This window comes from Myotis daubentonii, chromosome 19 (genome assembly GCF_963259705.1).
Source record: "Myotis daubentonii chromosome 19, mMyoDau2.1, whole genome shotgun sequence".
NCBI classification, from domain to species: Eukaryota; Metazoa; Chordata; class Mammalia; order Chiroptera; family Vespertilionidae; genus Myotis; species Myotis daubentonii.
In genome coordinates, this window is record NC_081858.1 from 25,779,977 (window position 1) to 25,798,882 (window position 18,906).

Here is an 18,906-nt window from a genome sequence, read left to right on the forward strand (position 1 = left end):
TGCAAGTCCTCAGTGAGTACCTTTATTTTCACTACAGTTCATCGTGGTCTCATCATCGTGTTCATTCATGCACATTCCCTTCCAGATGTGGTCTGTATGCAAAATCTTTTCTTTCTTTTTTTTTTTACATTTTCACCAGCATGTATTCTGCTTTCAAACTTTAAAAAACATCATTCTTGAATATTTAGTTTCCCACATGGCTAGCATCATTTCACTGACATATAAAGGGGGTGTTCCACCCCCACCCCCACCCCATTTTTGGTGGGTTTGTTTTTATTTTTATTCCCTCCCTGTATTATTTACCCCAAGCTCTTGGTGTAACAGGGACAGGCAGGTTCTTGACAGCCATTTCCTCCTCTGGCTGCACCTGCTGGCTCGGGGGCCCTCAGAAAGGCTCTGCGTGCAGGCCCTGCCGCTAACTCGCCCTGGGCTCCGGGCAAGTCACTCCCTGTGCTCCCGGCTCCCTTCTATAAACAATGACGCGCTCTGTCCACCCACTCGCAGCACAGAAGCGCTGTCCAAGCAAACATGCTAACCGTCATCGCCACTCACGGACTAGGAACAAACACGAGTCTCTCTCAGAGGCACAAGGTCTTAAAAGCTTCCTGGGAAATGCCTGTCATAGTCATATTCTCTGCCAGGGAACAGAGAAGGCACTTGAAAATTCTTGCGTCAGAAGCAGGAGTGGTTGGACCCCAGTGAGCCAGTGGGCAGGGTTCAGGGCCCCCGTCCCACTTCACTTAGAGCACTTCTGCCATTGCCCATCTTAAACCTTGGGGCTGCCTCAGAGGATTTAACAGGCACCAAGTGTAAACCATTCATCTGGGCCAATGTACCCACTTTGCAGATGAGAAAACTGAGACCCTATGAGGCGAAGGGGTGTGCCTGCCAGCACCATGACCCTGAGCTGTTTTCAAAGCATCCCTGAAAGGGTGCTCTCAAGATCTAGAATGAGAAAGCATGCAGATCCTCCAGGGAGGCTCAATTGGCCTGGCAGGACGTTCGGGAAAATTGGAAAAATCCCTTCTGTCTTCTCAAGGCCTTTAAACCAGGAAGCGGGTGCGGCCTGGACACCACTCTGGTGGTCAGGAGGTGCAGACGGCAGAGTGAAAGGAGAGGGGCCAAGTGGACAGTAACAGGTATGACATGTAAAGGCCGGGAGCTCCCCTGACCCGCCTGCCTTTGCTCCAGGGATGAGCTGGGCCAGTGACAGAACAAGAACGGCCCCCGCCCGAGCCCTGGCAAATGCCGACGGGAGGAAATAGTCCTCCTGCCACCTGGCGGGGTGGCTGCCCGGGCCTGATCTCAGCTAATTCGGCAGCGTGAGGGGAGGACACCGCCCCCAGGTCAGCTCTGCATCTCCAGCGCACCCAGAGACCGGGCGCGACGCGGGAGAACGGCCATCGATTTTCACTCGAGCGGGCTGACCGCACACAACCGATCTGTCAAGGCCTGTCTGCCTCGCTGCTTCAGAGGCTCATCCTGACCACATGCAAATGAATTGTCCTGGCAACCAGGGCAATTGTCGAGGCCCAGCTGGGCAGGGGCCCTGGCTTCCGCTGCTAGGATCAGCCCAGCGACTGCCCCCATGTGCCATTGTGCAGCCACATGCTGAAGGCCCGGGAATCGGGATGACGGCAGCTGCTGCCACACTCGGAGCCAGTTGGCCATGCCGGGGAGGGGGCTCTGGGGAACCAGGCCCAAGTCCCACTCACTCCAACCGGGCCTGGCAGTAATATCCTCACTTGCTTCTTCTGATCTCCGACCCCTCATTTCTGTAGGATTTATGGTACACGCACAACCAGGAGGCACTGAGTTCTGGTCCGGGCTCTGCGCTGGCCAAGTGTCCTCAGGCCAGCAGAGACGGAGGTGACACCACCCAGGGGCCGGGGGCCTGACAGAGGCCAGGGGTCCGCCTGCGTGTCCATCCCCGTTGGCCCACTCCTAGCTATGGCCCAGGCCGGCGCCGTCAGCTCAGGGCCTCCCCTTCCTCATCTGTGCTCTGGGGCTGACAACGGGCCTGCCTCCTCGGGAGCAGGTGGTGGGGACCAAAGGAGAACAGGCAGGACTGCAGGGCCTCACACCCGAGTCCTTCCTTCCACAAGCAGGAGCTGGAGAAGGGAGCGATGTTCCCAGGGACACACAGCAAGGCAGAGCGGCATCGGGAGGGGAGCCACGTGAGGCAAGCACGGCAGGCTGATGGGAAGGACCCGCTGACGTCCTGCCCTCCTCCGTGGCTGTCACGGGAGGATGGGACACGGGGACGGCGGGTCACGGGCACGTCATGGATGATTGCTCAAAAGGGTCAAACGCTTTATTCTATTCGCAGGCCTTTTTTGTTTGGAATACACAGGTTTCCTGCCGTCCAGAGGAAAGGGAAGCGGTGTCTGGCTGCAAGAGGCTTTGGGCCTCGCCTTGGGGCTGTCCCTCCCTTCTGCCCGCGCTGGCCCAGGCTCCTCTGCTGTGGGATAAGGCACTGTGTGTTCTGCAAGAGGGTGCTCACGGCTGGCTGGTGGACAACGAGGCGGCCTTCTCAGGGGCTGCAAAGCTGAGGCGGCTGAGGGGTCGAGTTGAACTTGGGTCTCTGGCGAGGAAACAGCCTGGCGGGCTTGGCACCGCTGCCTCCTCGCGGGCCCTGGCGTGGCGGCTTCAGGAGGGAATCATGCCTTTATTTCGTTTGCGGTCGGCCATGGTTCTCCGGTTGTGATTGGCTCGTGTCGACTTGTTCGCTTCCTTCTTCCTGCGTTCCTGGGTTGTCTCACGGTTCTGCCCGTGGCCCCGGGGGCTGCCGGCCACAGCTGCTGAGCTGTCATGTCGGTACCTACGGGAGGAACGACCATCCCCAGGAGAACCATCAGCCAGAGGAGCTCCGCCAGGAAGAGCCCGGCCCTCCTTGAAGATCCCTGGGAAAGGGTGCAGCTTGGGCCAGGCCCCCCATGAACCCTGCTTCCAGCGGGAGGAGGAGTGGAGCCTCGCGGGGGCGGAGCTCGGGGCCCTGGCGGCTCTGCCTGGGGATTTCTCTTCTCCGAGCCTGGCCTGCGGATGGGACCCTGGCTCGGCGGTGAGGAAGGACCAGCTAGGGGGCAGCCCACACGAGGGAGGAGGAAGGCTTGGGAATGGGTCCCCTTCTCCATCCGGGGCCTGGTGCTGGTGGCCACCAAGTGCCCTTCTGGGCTCTTTCACGTGTCACAGTCTGCCTGACACCAGCCAGCGGCTGGACACATCGGGCTCTCACACGAGGGGACACGCTTCAGCGTCTGTCCAGTAGCGGGTGTAAGGGTGGGCCTCAGAGCTGGCCGCCTGGACTCCCGGATGGGCTCCCTCCCGCCAGAAACAGCTCCTGAACGCTCACCCTTTCCTGGCGAGAAAGGCCATGCGCCTGGCTTCTGCCTTCTCCCGTAGCACCGCAGGGTCCTGCACAAAATGGTCGGGCTGCGGAGGGGAGGGGGAGAAAGAATCACGCGTCGTCCCAGATCCCCGAGCTGCGGTGAGACTGCACTGACTGAATCTGGTCGATGCCTCCATGCCAGGAGCCGGGCGAGCCACAGCAGGGCAGGGCCTGGCCCCAGAACGCCTCCTCTGTCCCTTCCCCCAACTGCCCAAGGGGGAGGCAGCACTGGGACGGAGGGTCCTGGACGGCGTGGTAGGGGGGGTGACTACAGCTGGAACATAACGACAAATGGGAGCAATGGGGGCTGGTGGCCTGGCCCTGGACACATCTGAATTTATCACCCTGGTGGGGGGCCCGGGGGGACCCAGAGGCCCTGGGCTGCCCCTCCATTCAACCTGAGCATCACCGCTTTCCACTGTCCTCTATGGTGAGGTTCTAGTTAAGATTTTATTTGAAGAAAACGTTGAGCTGCTAAAAAATAAAATTTTCAAACCCACCAGCCCAGATGGTCTCCCAGGGCCCGTGGGCTCTGAGGCTTCTCTGATTTTAGAAACTGCCATCCTGGGCACGGAGGCAGGCAGCTGCCCTCTCCCGGCCCCGGCTCCTGGGCCGAGGGAACCCAGCAGCTCAAAGGCCCGGCCTCTGATCCATTCCCTGGGCCCTCCCTGGGCAGCGGAGGCGAGTCCGAAGCCAGCAGCTCTCCGAGCAGACATCTGGGCTTGAAGGTGCCCTCTCCACTGGCACTGAGGCGGGGCTGCCTCCAGGCCAGCAGGAGGGGGTACAGTGTTTCCACTGCCCTTTAGAGCTGCACCCTCCTCCCTCATCCGCCACCTGCCGAGGAGGTACCTTGGGGGCCTCGTCTTCAGCTTCCTCCTCCTCCTCGTCATCCTCCTCCTGCCCTTCTGTGGGCACTTTGGTTCTTAGCACTTGAGGGATGGTGAAGGGCCTACGGTTTAGAGAGAAGGTCAAATCAAAGGCAGCATTAAACTCAGAGCCTCAGGGCAGAGGGAACGGGGCGGGTGAGGGGCCTGATGGGACAGGCTGAGAAGGCTGGGAAGAACCGAAGTGCCTTTCCCGCCAGCTCTGCTCCAGCCTCTGGATTCCCTGAGGGTCCCAGGGTCTGATGTACGGGCTTGCGGGGGTGGGGGGGGACTGAGCGTGGGCCGGGGGGCTCTCTAGTTCACTTTTCATCTGTATTGGGTAATCTCCATCTAAACCCACTGGGAAAGGCTTTCTGCAACTGAGAACAATGTGAAACTACTGCATGAAGTTAAATTAGGGGTCCCCACTGAGGGTGGGTTGGACCAACCAGCCAAGGGGTGACTGGGGCTGGAGAGAGCACTGGACTCGGAGTTTGGGCCCTGGTTCTGCCACTGACGTGCTCATGTGATCAGGGCCTCGGCCTCCCCACGTGTATAAACAAGAGGCTCTGGGAGAGCCCCGGGGCCCGAAAGCCACGCTGCCCCCGGAATTCCACCCTCTACCTGCCCCGTGGCCTCACCTGCGGCTGATGAGCTCATCGTCGGAGTCGGCATCGTTGGCGCCCACCTGGTTGCCATCATACGTGTCGTCATACTCATCCTCATAGTCATCGCCGCGGTACGACAGGCCCTCGCCTGGCTGCAGCGGCACCTGCAGTGGCAGACGGGTGGGTCAGAGGGGCCCAGGGCCACTGGTCTCCCCAGCCCGGCACCTACCTCCTCTACCACCACATGGTACTGCTCGGAGCCCCGCAGCCCGGCACCTACCTCCTCCACCACCACCACACGGTACTGCTCAGAGCCCCGCAGCCTGGCACCTACCTCCTCCACCACCACACGGTACTGCTCAGAGCCCCGCAGCCCGGCACCTACCTCCTCCACCACGACGCTGTACTGCTCGTAGCGCTGCCGCTGCGCCGCCACCGCCCTCTTGTCGTTCAGCAGGCTCCTCGCGTCCTCCTCCTTCCTGGCGTTGAGCGGAAGCAGCGAAGGAGAGAGGAAAGGACCATCAGGCTCCAGAGGCTGTGTCCAGGGTCCAGAGAGACTGTGGGCTCCCCTTTACCCTCAGGCCAGAGCAAACGGGGACGACTCCTACCCAGCCCTGGCGGGGTGTGGGGGGGTGGGACTCACCGCTGCTGGTGCCCATGTGCCCGGGCCCAGCGCTTTAGAGGGCATCCCGGGGGCAGCTGTTAGAATATAAAGCAGCCCTGACTGTTTGGCTCAGTGGATAGAGCGTCGGCCTACAGACTCAAAGGTCCCAGGTTCGATTCCAGTCAAGGGCATGTACTTTGTGGGCACATCCCCAGTAGGGGGTGTGCAGGAGGCAGCAGATTGATGTTTCTAACTCTCTCCCTCCCCCTTCCTCTCTGTAAAAAATCAATAAAATATATTTTTTTAAAAAGAATATAAAACACCCTCTAACCAGAAAATTCCCCTTCGGGGCACCCGCCCTAGAGAAACGCTGGCTGTGTGCGCCAAGAGGTCTGCCGGGGGGGGGGGGGTTCTGTTTTCAGCATCGTCTGTGAATCGTGAAAATGGAAAGCAACCAATGCCCATCACCAGTGAGATGGCTGCATGACCTGGGCCACACCTCTACCACCGCACGCCCTGCGGCAGCTCTCAAGAATGACGTCGATCTGCTCATGCTGATGGAGAAAGAATTCTGAAGAGGAAAAACCCGGCTACAGAAAATGCATACAGCACGATCCCATCTGTACGAAAGGCTGAAAGTAAGACTGTCTGTTCCGGTGGGCACGTCTGTACCTGTGTATGCGAACGCACAGAGGGGTAGTGAGCCCCACCCAATGACAGTGGGCACCCCCGGGAGGGTCCAGTGTGTGTGAATCTTTTAAAACAAACATTTAAGAAGAAGCAGGGCCACATGTGGTTTTCCTACTGAACTCAGGGGAGCCCCAGGGGATCTTGGGTGTGAGGGTCAGGAGGGGTCCTGACCTCTTCCTCTCACCCCCACTTCACCATGGCGGCCTCTCACTGGCCTGTGGTCAGTCTTGCATGTCTTATCGCACGGGGAAATGCCTGTAAGTTCATTCCCGATGTATCACAGATGAGGGAGCGCGGGTGCAGGGGTGGGGAGGGACTGCCCGGGAGGGCCATGAGCTAGCACAGCCACAGTGGGGACTCAGGCCTCCTGACTCATAGCTCTGCGAATCTGTAGAAAAACCTGGCTTGTCAGACACGGAGGCCTGTGGAATGCAGTTTTGAGCCCTGCAGGGGAAAATCAATATGAGATGCTAGGCAAGAAAGTCCAGCTTAGCTGTGAAATCAGGCCTCTGGAATGTACCGAGGGGAAGGGGGTGGGAGTGGGAAGAGACACAAAGCCATACGCAGCCTCCATCAAAACCTTCTATTAACTGGCTTTTGATACAAGCAGGGGTAGGCGCCTGCGTCTGTGGAGCTGTCTGCCTCGGAGCCTGGGGCAGGTCAGGACTGCAGCCTCCAGCACAGGACTGGACTTCTCTCAGCAGCTGTTACTAAGGGCCTACTATGTGCCAGGCAGGGTACTAGTACTGAGTTTGGGCGAGATTCAGGAAAGAGTAGATATGGGTCTGACTTCATGGAACTCACAGTCTAGTGAGGGTGACGGGCAAAAGCAGACAGCATGAAGTGTGCCGCATGGAAGCCAGCATGCCCTGGGAGTTCAAGTGTGACCTGCCTGTGCTACTTAATTTCTCCTGCGCTCCTGAGGGCAGGGCCAGGGCCCTGAGCCCTCTGGCCTACCCAGATTAGGACAGGTGTCCCCACCAAGCCCCTCACGCCCACCCCAGCCCCTCTCCCACTTTATCACTGCGTACTGCGTGGCCTGCCTTTCCCACGGTCTCTGTGACATTTTGGGGCGAAGCCTGGGTGCCCTGTTCACGTCGTCTCCCTACTGTTTAGCTCAGGATTCAGCGCTGGTAAATTGCTTAATAAATATTTGCCGAATGAATAAATAATGAGTACACAGACAAAGGCTTTGCCTCTTTGCAAACCTCAGCCCTGGGCTACCCGGCACAATGAGTTCAGTAAACAGCTGCCACCCAGACTCTGCCTGGCGGCCGGGAGCGCCCGCCCCGTAGGGCGCAGCCCTCCTGTCTGCCCCTTTACCCACAGCCCCAGCTACAGAGGCTCCTTCTGGCCTGGAGCAGTGGCCACTGAAGCAGGAGACCATTGCTGGCCTCGGATCTGGGGCTGTTGCAATGTGTGTGACTAAGCAGATTCCAATTGCTTCCTGTCCAGCCAGCCAGATGACTTTATAGCTGGCCTATGCCCGCGCTCCAGCACTTGGCCAGCCAAGCTCCCAGTGGCCCTGGGGAGGGGAAGTCGCATGGGCGCCTCACTGCAGCAGCAGCTTGCGATTCTGCCACTGGGGATCCTGTCGTAAGGACGGGCAGGTCCCTACCCTGTCTCAACAGCACTGTCTCCATCATAAGCCGGGGAAAGGGCAGGCTGTGCTCGCCCAGCGGTGCCCAGATTTCTGGATTTCATCAAACACCACCCCTTAGGGGAACTTTGGGAGATGAGCACAGTGTTGTCAATGTCTTATTTTTGCCATTCTCTACTATGCTGTCCCCTCTACCATCACAGCCGACTCTCAGTCCCTCCCAAAGTCAGGTGATCTTTCCAGAACAAAGTGTACTGGCCCGTGGGACCATCGCCATCTCCCCATGGCCTCGGGGCCGCTGCCCCTGCTGTGCTCTCTGCTGGAAGATTCTCCTCCCCCACTCTGCACGGACCCTTCCCCCGTTCCTCCCCTGGTCCCATGTCATTGCCTCAGAGGAGCCTTCCTGCCTGGATTGCTCGAAGCCCCTGCCAGCGGCGTGGAGATCTGCTCGCTCCACCTGTAGCACCTGTTATAACCGACTTTACGTTGCTGTTCGATGAACTGATTAGTACAGACGCATGTGGGCAGGGGCATGTCTGTTTCACTCCCTGGGGAGAGTTTGGGTCCCTCTGGCCTTTTGCTATCAACGAGGAGGACTCACTAAAATGGATTTTTAACTGTTGTGATGATTCTGAAATACAACTGTTAAAGAACCTGCACCCAACTGAAAAAACAAGCAAGCAAGACACAGGTCTCGGCTGCCAGGGAGCCCTGTCTCCTAACGATGAAGCCCATGGTTTCTCTCGAGTTCTCGCTGCGCTTGCGGAGTTGGGGTGCCTGCAACCCCGCGGCCCCCTGCACTCACCTCCTGCCCTTGTGTACCCGGCTCAGGTCCACTGAGTCCCTGCTGAACACGTCAAACTCATCGTTCTGGAAGACGTTGTGACGCGATGTCAGCAGAGGCGTCGGGTCGGGCTTTATCTGTCTGGGGGGAGGGGGCACGGAAAGCAGTGTAAGGGGCACTTGCCAGCTAATGCCCACCTGTACCCCACTCCCCCTTACTACTCGCCTTCAACAGCCACACCTGGGACACAAGCTAAACACCTGCCCTGTCTGGCCCCTGCCTGGAATGACCCGCACCTTACACAGGCTCCCCTCAGTCCCGCTGCCCACGCACACCGATTTTCTTAAAAGTCCCCTCCCTCATTTGCTGCTCACGACAGCCCTATGGGATAGGCAGCCAGAGACCACTCGACCTCTGTGTGCCTCAGTGCCTTCATCTGTAAAATGGGCACAAAGATGCTGAAAAGCTTGTCCAGAGCTAACTCAATCCACTTGTTTGATAAACATCATTTGTTCATGGAAGAAATACCCCTTCACGCACTCATTCTTGCTGCCCCACGGGCTCCTAGGGAAGCAATGGGCCAAACTCAGAAAGGGCGGATATGGAGGAGGTGAGAAACTTTGCTCTCCTTCCTCAGGGATCTCCTGGGAAGTGGCAATGACGGGGCAGGCCAGTCACGTAGGAGCTCTGCAGGGCTCAGCAACCCCTCACATCCCGTGTCTAATCCTCGTCCCACAAAGTGCGGCAGGGAAGTCCAGCTGGGCGCTCTGCCCTGCGGGCGCCTGTGGGAACCTCCCGAGGGGACATCAGTTTAAATGGTCGGGAAACACCGCCCTGGGGGACAGAGCAAGCTGAGTCCTGGGACACGAGGGAAGGAAGAGGGGGAAGCAGAGGAGCGAAGACGGGGCCCTGACAAGGCCCACGGAGCGCCTCTGGCCAGGCCCCGGGCAGGCGGGCGGCCAGGAGCCTCCTCCCGCGTCTCCCACCTGTCCAGGCCGCGGTCCAGCTGGCGGAGGGCAGGGGCCAGCCGCTCCTCCAGGATGTCGTTGATGACCTGCTCCGGGTCGTAGCCGCAGTGCTCCAGGCAGGCCAGGATGAAGCCCTCCCCGAGGTCCGGGAGCAGGTCCTTCACTTGGGAGATGAGCGAGTCCAGCTCCACGCCACTCACCGGGGGGCCCAGGGCGGCAGCGGCCCCCAAGCACTGGGGGGAGGGGGGAAGGTGAGGCCAGGTGCGTGCTGGGGCAACAGGCCCCGAACAGCACTGGACCAGGAATCCGGGGGCCTGGTGCGAGTCCTGCCCTTATAGCCATCGGCCCTTTGCCAAGTGCCAAGTCTCTCCGAGCCTCCGCTCCCTCGCTGGGGGAAGGGGCTCTAGGACTGACCAGCCGAGCTGCTTCTCCCCCCCCGAGCCTCAGCCTCCTCCTTGTGAACAAGCACTCACACGCCACCCGCCTCAGAGCCGCTGCCGATGGTTTAAGGAACTAATGCTCATAAAGAGCCACGCACAGAGCCTGGCACCGGCTCGACTCCCCATACACAGTCTTGGCTTCTGCTAACCCAGGTCCCTTCACGCTAACCATGGCGGCTGGCCATGGGGGGACAGTCCCGGGCCGTGGGGCGATGCTTCCCTGTAATCAGATGCTTCTCAATAAGGGAGCCTGTTTACAGACTGCTTGATGTGGCTTAATTTTGTTAGGCTTTTCATTTACAGAAATTCCCAAATAAAAAAGCAACAAAACCTTCGCTGACTCAGATAAGCCGCCAAATGGGGAGGGGGGTGGGCAGAGGTGGCGGGACTGTCACCCCCAAGGCCCTGCGACAGCACCTGGGCTCTGAGGAGCCTGTCAGTGTCTGTTAAAGAGGCACCGGGGCCGGCCACGTTCAGGGGGCTCCACGCAGCCGCCCTGGGCGTCCCAACAGCCTCAGGGAGGCGGGACGGCGACGAGCCCCACCTGACAGATGAGGCACCAAGGCTCGGAGTGGGTGACGCTGCCGAAGGCCACAGGGCTGGCGAGGGGCAGGACCCGGAGAGACCCCTGAGCTGCCTGACCCCAGACTGTGTGGTCTTACTCCCCAAGTCACGCTGCCTCCAGACACACAGGCAGAGTCCTGGGCTCGGCACAGCCACGGACCTGGTGGCTCTGGAAAAGCCTGAGAGGCAGCAGGAGAGGAGAGGCTCCCACACGGGCTCCGCGGGCCGCCGCCCTATGGAGGGGCTCCCAGGGGCCACGCAGGAGACCTGGCACCGCACCAGCTGCAGCCAGAGCGGAGCCACGGGACCTGCTCAGAGGATGGCTGCATCTGATGGGGGGAAACTGAGGCTGTGACAGCGTAGGAGACCACTCTCCTTAACCGGCCCAGCACACCCAGCTCAGGACTCTCTGAGGCAGCACAGGGCGACAGGCAGGGCGAGGCTGCCCATTACAACCCCCCCCGCCAGCTCCCCCCAGCAAGGGCAGAAACCAAGAAGGGAGGTTTCCGCTGCCCCAACCCCTCAGACAGGATGAGGGCAGGAGCAGCTGCCACGGGAGAAAGCGCCACTCCAGACACACCTCCTCCTCCTCCGAGTTCTCCGGATGTGAGGCCGGTCCCCTGACTGGCTCCGCGGTCGCCCCGACGCCATTAAGATCCTCGGCCCCTGGGGGGTCTTTCGCGTCCGTGGGTTTCCGTCGGTCCACCCCTTCCCACGCACTCTCAACCGCCTGGAGGATGTAGGCAGCCCGTGTCTCATCTCTGAGGATGTGTTAAGGGGTCTCTCTGGGGGACCACAGCCTCTCTGCCCCCTCAGCTCGGAGGCAGCTTCATTTCTCAGTCCCTCCCCAGCATCTGATCACATGGCTGCTGCCAGGGCTGTCTGGGATGCACCCTGGGCACCAGCAAGGCACCTGGGCTGCATGAGGAACTGGGCTCGGGCCTGGGCAGGGGCCCAGGGGAAGCCGGCTGCCTGTGTGTTCTCTTGTCAACTGCCCTCTGCTCCCCTGGGCCCCAGCAGCCCACCTCTGGCCTGGTCAGGCCAGGTCCCATCCACGGGGCTGTGAGAAGGATACAAGACGGACGAGGCCTGCTGCAGCAAGCTGACGTCATCGGCCACCGGGAAGAGCGCATCGTAGTCCCGGAGGAACCTGCCAGACAGACAGCAGATGGCAGGGGAGGGCTGGGGCCACAGGGGCCCTGGCCTGCTGTGGGCCACACCCCGTGTCTGCTGCCCAACCACAGATTCCAGAACCTTAGAGCGCGGTGATGACGGCAGGGGCTCTGTTATGCAAGGTCTGTGGGGACTGATGAGGCACCATGGGCCTGTCCCGCTGCTGGTTCCAGCTCAGCCACACTCACCTCTTCTCCTGCAGCAAAGAGCTGAAGATCTGCAGGAAGTCTTCAATGAAGCCCTGAATGTTGTCACAGCTGCAACAGGACAGCAGGGATGAGCTCAGCCAACGCAGATGATCCGCAGTTCCTTCCCGCCTGCCCCGCCCCGCCCCGCGCAAGGCCTCCAGCCAGTTGGAGGAAAAGAGGCTTTTTCTTGGTTTCCCTTCCGGCTCAGTGATGGAGGCAGGAGAGGGGGCAGATGGTGAGGGCGATGGCCCTGCTGGGCTGGGGCGGCGGCTTTCCCCCTGGGGGGCGGCGCCCAAGGGCTTACCTGCTTTCTAGGATGGGGAGAAGGCAGATCTGGTACAGGAGGATGTGAAAAACCTCCAGCAGCTTCTTCCTGGAGTGGGACAGCCTCTGCCACAGGTCACCCAGCAGCCTAGGAAGGCCGAGGGGAAGAGAGAAATAGAGATTTGAGAGACTAATCCCACTCCACCCAGCTCCAGCCCGTACACACCCTGGGCTGAGCAGGCCTCACAGCTCACTGCTGACAGCAGCTGGGAAAAGGCTACAGGCTCTGAGGCTGGCTGGTTCCAGGGTCACTTCTAGTTCAAACCGTGGGCCCGGAGGCAGCGGGCCGTTAGCATGAGCTTAGAGCACCGCTGAGGGGAAAGGGCTGCGATGCCGGGGCCAGGAGGCTGCTGGGTAGGGATGCACCAGCCAAAGGTGTGTGGTCCTTGGTCCCACCCGTTGCCTTGGAGACGGGGATGCTGAAGCAGGGCCTGTGCTCCGGCTTCTCTCACCCACAGCACCACCCAGAGTTTTGTCCCCGCCTCACCTGCTGTCTTCTAGCCTCCTCTTCTTAATTGCAGACTCCAGCTCGGGAATTGCTATTTCGTAAAAGGAAGCGAGTCTGTGGAGGACACGTGGGTAAAGGCTACATTCGTTCATAAACACGACACGTCACGAGGAAAGCAAGCAAACCCAAGGGAGTAGGAAGGCGCACTTCTTGCTCCCAAGTTATCTCCGCCATTTTCTCCTGGGACGAGCCTGGCTCTTCTCCAAGCTCACCCCAGCCCCAGCTTGGCCCCCTGTGCGGGTCCCAGGAAGCGACCAGCAGCCACGCCTCCCATTTAGATGGGAAACCATCTGACAGGCTCATTCTAACAGGGCGACGAGACGGCCACCCAGACGCAGAGGTTTGAGAAACACACGGGTCACTCTCTTTTTTGTGCTCAGAAACTTCTAGCCACTGCCCACCTCCTCTGTCCTCAAGTCGTAACTCCTCTCGCTGGTACATCCTCCCTTGGCACAGCCCTGCTTCTCATCACGGCGACCTCACACCCACACCTTCCCAGATGGAATTTGAACTCTCCGTTCCAGCCACACGCTTTTTTTTAACCCTCAATTAAGCCAGCCACACGCTTCACCATCAGGCCCCCCATGTGATTCCTCCTTCCCAGGACCAGAAGCACGGCACCAGAATACGCTGTCCTTGAATGTCAATGCAGCCACCTCTCTTTTGTAGACTACTTCTGTCTGAGCACCCTAGCTCCCCAAAGCCAGAAAGGCAGCCTATGTGCCTAGGACAGTGCTGCATCCGTAGCACGTACTCCGTGAACGTTTACAGGCAAATGTTTGTCAACTGGCTGATTTCTGGCCACTTCTAGCCTAGTGTAATGCCGTATGTAGCAGAGGGTGACCGGCCAAAAGAGGCCTTAGTGGGCCCCTGGGATGGCACGCAGAAGACAGAGAGGGTGGTTTGACCCACATGTAGGTGTTACCAGGATACACTGCAGGGGGGAGAGTCAGGTGGAACAACTCCTATGGAGGGTGACTGGGCGAGATCTACAAAAATTTAAAATGCATATATCAACGGCTCCTGCAATGCTACTTCTAGGAATTTGGTCCTCAGAAATACTTGCAGAAGTGCAAGATGGGTGTGCAAAGTTACTCTTTTGTTTTGTTTTTATGATTTATAATTTGATTTTTCTTTTCTTTTTTTAAAATATATTTTATTGATTTTTTACAGAGAGGAAGGGAAAAGGACAAAGAGTTAGAAACATCGATGAGAGAGAGACATCAATCAGCTGCCTCCTGCACACTCCCCACTGGGGATGTGCCCGCAACCAAGGTACATGCCCTTGACCGGAATCGAACCTGGGACCCTTGAGTCCGCAGGCCGACGCTCTATCCACTGAGCCAAACCAGCTAGGGCTATAATTTGATTTTTCAATTACAGTTTACATTCAGTATTATTTTGTATTAGTTTCAGGTGCACAACATAGTGTTAGACAACCAAAAAGTTATTCTTTATAGCATTTTTTTTTTGTAATAGCGAACGTCTGAAAAAAATCCTATAGGTTCATCTATGGGGTCTGGTATCCCATACAATGGAATTCTACCCAGCCAAACCAGAGATTGAGGGTGCTTTATGCACTGACATACATCAAATTTACAAGTACAATGCAAACAGCACATAGAGCACTCATATGCCAGCAATACATTTTTAAAAGCGGCTGGGCAATATATAGTACAAATATTTGCTTATACATGCCTATTTATATGCATATCTCTGGAAACTCCCACATAAAAACTAAGGACAATGGTTCTGTATGAGGAACAGATTCGAGTAGGGGAGAGTGAGGCGTCACTATATATTTCATACTTTTTTGAGTTTTGAACTGTGTGCATGTATTATTCATTCATAAAACGAAAGGACAGAGAGAGAGAAAGAGATTCAGATGCACTCAGTACATACTCAAGAGAAAGGAGAAGGCTGCCATGAGAGGGATTAGCAAAGCTGTAGGGCGACTCGTCCCTCGCAGAAAGTTCTAGGGATGAGGTCATGCATTTGCTCAGTGGGCGTGCCTGGCCTCCAGCACAGCTGAACAGGCTGGGCCAGCCCCAGGCTGTGTGTGGGTCAAAGGCAGCGTCACTTGGCAAACATGTTTCCCTCTCTTCCCCCCTCACCCTGAGAGGCCCAGCTGCTCCCCTGCCTCCACTGTCCCTTGCAGGAAATCCGCTCTCCCAAAAATTACCCCCAACTCCAAAGACCCTTTCAAAAGCTACCTGTGCCACATTTGGGAAGATCTGCAACAAAATGCGGAAAGCCTGTGAGAAGTGAAAATCAGCAGGCACTGAAGTCTAAGAGTCACGTGATCTGTCAGTGATTTCCATTTCCTACCTTTTGGGATTTTCCAAATTCCTACAAGCATTGGCCAGATTTACCAGGAGAAAAGATGCCTTTTCAACAAAACAGACAGCTACAGTGCCGGCCTAACCCCTTTCTTCTTGGAAAAGCGTCAATCAATGCTTTATCCTAACATTCTTGGGGAGGCTGATCAATCTTAACATCTGATCTTCACCAGCTGAGGTGATCCAATACGAGTCAGACACCACTGCCACCTCTGGCACATGTCAGCGCTAGATAAATGTTTTGTTGCATGGGCGAGTCAACGACTGAATGGACTGGCGGCTGGGCAGACAGAGCTGGACAGCTCCCAGAAGCTCCTTCAGACAGTGGAGAAAGATGCCTGGCAAGAGCAATAGCCAGAGGCCAGCCCCGCGGTTGCCAGGCAACGTGCAGGTTACCAGCCCGTGTCCTGCACCCCTTTCTTCCTGCACCAGGAACAGATGCTCATGGTGCTAAGGGGGCGAAGAGGACTCCCCCTGCTCCATGCCCTCTCCACCTCTCTTCGTCCCAACAGGATCTTCCTATGACTTCTTTGGATAACACTTCCAGCAGCTCCCTTCTGCCTACAGAATAAAGGCCCCGCTCCCTGACAGCGTGTTCAAGGCGCCTCTCAGTCTGACTTATCCCAGCTTCCCCCCGAGCATCTGTTACCCACCCTGTTTCCCGCTGCCCTGGTCTCTCCAACCCCCGCCACGTGTCGCCCTCCACTCCCTGGCTTTCCCAGGAACGCACTCTGGGCCTTCACTCCACCGGCCTGGCCTGCCCTTTCTGCCACTGCAACCTTTCTCTGTCTGGAAGGTTCTAGCTCATTCTTCCAAACCTTGTTTGAGGATCTCCAAGAAACCTCATATTTCACCAGGCAGAATTCTGCTTCCCTCCTCGGTGTTCCCAGAGCATTTCCTAATGTGGCCACCCAGCCCGCCCACGTGTAAACGTCTCTGCTTGTCTCCCTGCGTGTGTCTCTCTGCCCTGGACTGGATGCTGAGGTCCACAGACCATTTCTTGTCCATTATTCCCGTGCGCCTGCCCAGGACAGGGGCCTTGAAATCAAATAGAACTGAATGGGATTGTCCTATTCTTGGTGGTTGTTTTTCCCCCTCTACCCTCGGAGTGCTTCTCAATGCAGGCTCCACACCAACAGGAGTCTGATCTGTCCTCTTTACTGCCGTGTCCCCAGGCCGTAGGGCTCTAAGCACCCAGTAAACACTTGCTGAATGAGGATGCGAACTAGAACCTCTACTTCATCCGCCAGAACGATCGCGGTACCTGTAACAGAAGTCGTGTTTCTGGAAGGTTTGGCAAGCCAAAGGGAAGATGTCCAGAAAGGCCCAGAGCGTAGTGCAGGTGTCACAAAGGTAGAGAACAATGTCCTTTAACTCCTGTTGCCAAAAGGAAACACCGTTATTCTCCTCGCCCCGTTACAGCTCTGTAGAGGGCAGGAGACAAAGCTGACAGAGCCAGGGGTCCCCAACAGGCAGAGAGATAGATGCCTTGTGGTAGGAGAGCAGGGAGGTCTGGGCCAGGCCTGGCTGCCCGTCTCTACGAGCACAATCGAGGCAAGTCACTCACTCTCCCTAAGCCTCAGCCTGGCTACCACAGCTCCAATGGGGGTACACCCCGTGGTCTCTAGGGTTACTTCTAGCTCCAGGGTCAGATGGTTCTCTCTGCTAAACTGGAGGAGAATCAACCCTGAGTCTGAACACGCCTGCGGTCCCCCACAAAGTACATCCCGGTGAGAACAACAGTAGCAAGCCCGCGCTCTCCTTGCATTCTGAAGAGGGTGTTCGGGATCGGGAGTGCTTTCTCAGACACTTCCTGGTCGTCATGACACTTATGAGCCGGGCAGCTGTTAGACTCTCTATTGTGCAGACAGGAACTGGAGGGTCAGAGCGTGGAAAGGACCTGCTCCCACAGCACCTGGTGCGGGCGGCCCTTTCTGAAACATTTAAGGCCTGTTTCCCAGGAGACCACGAGCTCCAGGCCGGCAGCTCCGGCTGCCTCATTCCTGCTCTGTCTCCGGTGCTCATCTACCTCCTGCCGGTCATCTCCAGGCGACTGTAAGTTCCACGGGAGCAGGCGACATGTCTGCTTCTGCGACTGCCTTACTCCCAAGGCCCAGCACAGGGCCTGGCACATGCCAGGGGCTCCGCAGTACAAAGTCACCAAATGAATGAACAGCTCAAACAATAGCACACGAATGAACCTGTTGAGCTGCACTGAACTCCTGCCCCCTGAATTCTAGTTCCCTGTTCGCCCCACTACTCCCTAAATGAAGCTTCCAGAGGAGAATGGGAGCCTGCCGAAGTGCTCTGAACGCGACAGGAACAGCTGCTTATGGGACTGGGGAAAAGGGACCGCGAGCAGGGCAACCTCACCGGGAGAGGCATGTCACTGGGGGTCAACCGGCCCCGCTCTTCAAGCTTCTGGGGTGTGGAGCTGGCCCCGTCCCCTTGCAAGCCGCTGTGCTGGAGGATATTGCTGAAGACCTGTGAGACACAGAGGTGACGCTCCCACCAGCTCGAACCAGCAGCTCGGACCCCTGCCTCCCCAGGGGTGGGTGATCTGAAACCTAAGCCAGGGCTCCCAGGACACCAGCTGAGACAATGACCTGCCCAGAGAGCAGGGTCAGAGTGGACACTGTGAAGTAGAGATGAGGGGGATATTCTCTTCACAGGATTACGGTGAGGATTAAAAAGATAAAATGTATGTAGAGCCCCCAGAATCACGCAGATGTTATCCGACTGGAAAGGCTGAGCAAGTGCACGATAATATTGAAGATATATATTCAGTAATATACAATGTGTTTTTCGATCCCCTGTAGATGGCTTTTATGGAAACTATACTGAAATAAAAGACAAATCAACAGTGAGGGGACACAGCGCGGATGGTAGAATCATGTAAACCTTCAGCTGACTGTGCCATCTGTAAGCATGCTAGTGTCCCCCAGAGTCCTTCGGGAACTGGCTCCAGGACCCCCGCCGATACCAAAACTCACAGATGTTCAAGTCCCTTATATAAAGTGGCGTTGTATTTGCATATAACCTACACCCATCATCCTGTATACTTTAAATCATCTCTAGATTACTTATAATGCCTAATCCAATGTAAACGCTATATAAATAGTGGTTATACTGTGTGGTTTAAGAAATGACAAGAAAAGAAGTCTGTACATTTTCAGCACAGACACAACCATCAGAGGCCTAACTGTTTAGTACACATCAGCAGCAATGTAACATTTAGAAAAATACACTTTCGATCTATGGTTGATTCAATCCCTTATTTGATTCAAGCCCTTATTTGAGAAACCCAGCTCTCTGGCAGGGTTCTTAGAGGCTTATGGCTGTCAGCAAACACAACATGCAATCCAAGCCTTTCTGTACGAGTGCAGCACTTGACGGCCCTCAGAGCTCAATCCTGTTCAAGAGGGGAAAGAGCGAACGTGAAGTGTGTGTGAGAAGCAGGACACGGAGACCTTCTGGGGAGGGGAGGGGTGAGGGAAGTAAACCTTTCTCCCAGGCTCAGCAAGGTCAAGGTCACCACCAGGTGGGGTGGGGGTCTGCTTCCCAAGCTCGTCCTCCCCTGGGCAGGGCTGAGAGCTGGTACCTGAAGGATGGTGGGCATGCTCTCATCCAGGTCATTGTAGTAACTTGGCTGCTGGTTAAAGATGTTTCCTGAAAAGAGAAGCGAACGGTAGAAATTGGGGAAGGAGAGGGGGCGGAGAGGATATAGTACAGCGGGTTACCAGCAGGTTCTGTGACCTCTCTTCCCTCTCCTAAGCCTGCGTGAACTAGAGCAGTCCTGGCCCCGGGCCCTGCTGGCACCCAGCTTCGGCCCAGCCTAGAAACTTCCCAGGGCAGGGAGGAACCT

The 18,906-nt window shown here is 57.2% G+C and overlaps 1 protein-coding gene across 9 annotated transcripts in view; it reads right to left on the bottom strand.

The window, feature by feature from the left end:
* Positions 1 to 18,906, bottom strand: part of ASCC2 (activating signal cointegrator 1 complex subunit 2) — a 30,898-nt gene continuing 11,992 nt past the window's right edge. For 6 of the 9 annotated variants that reach the window (XM_059676700.1, XM_059676699.1, XM_059676704.1 and 3 more), the window contains 15 exons: positions 18,643 to 18,710; positions 17,415 to 17,525; positions 16,306 to 16,418; positions 12,682 to 12,756; positions 12,175 to 12,282; positions 11,871 to 11,939; positions 11,585 to 11,659; positions 11,090 to 11,270; positions 9,524 to 9,738; positions 8,559 to 8,678; positions 5,194 to 5,338; positions 4,893 to 5,023; positions 4,238 to 4,337; positions 3,353 to 3,432; positions 1 to 2,821 (listed from right to left, as the gene is read on the bottom strand). In XM_059676700.1, coding sequence (XP_059532683.1) covers positions 2,650 to 2,821; positions 3,353 to 3,432; positions 4,238 to 4,337; positions 4,893 to 5,023; positions 5,194 to 5,338; positions 8,559 to 8,678; positions 9,524 to 9,738; positions 11,090 to 11,270; positions 11,585 to 11,659; positions 11,871 to 11,939; positions 12,175 to 12,282; positions 12,682 to 12,756; positions 16,306 to 16,418; positions 17,415 to 17,525; positions 18,643 to 18,710 — 1,763 coding nt within the window. In that variant the 3' untranslated portion in view covers positions 1 to 2,649. Of the gene's footprint in view, positions 2,822 to 3,352; positions 3,433 to 4,237; positions 4,338 to 4,892; positions 5,024 to 5,193; positions 5,339 to 5,816; positions 6,136 to 8,558; positions 8,679 to 9,523; positions 9,739 to 11,089; positions 11,271 to 11,584; positions 11,660 to 11,870; positions 11,940 to 12,174; positions 12,283 to 12,681; positions 12,757 to 16,305; positions 16,419 to 17,414; positions 17,526 to 18,642; positions 18,711 to 18,906 lie in introns of those variants that run through there. The other 3 variants (XM_059676697.1, XM_059676705.1, XM_059676701.1) reach the window with 2 other exon arrangements.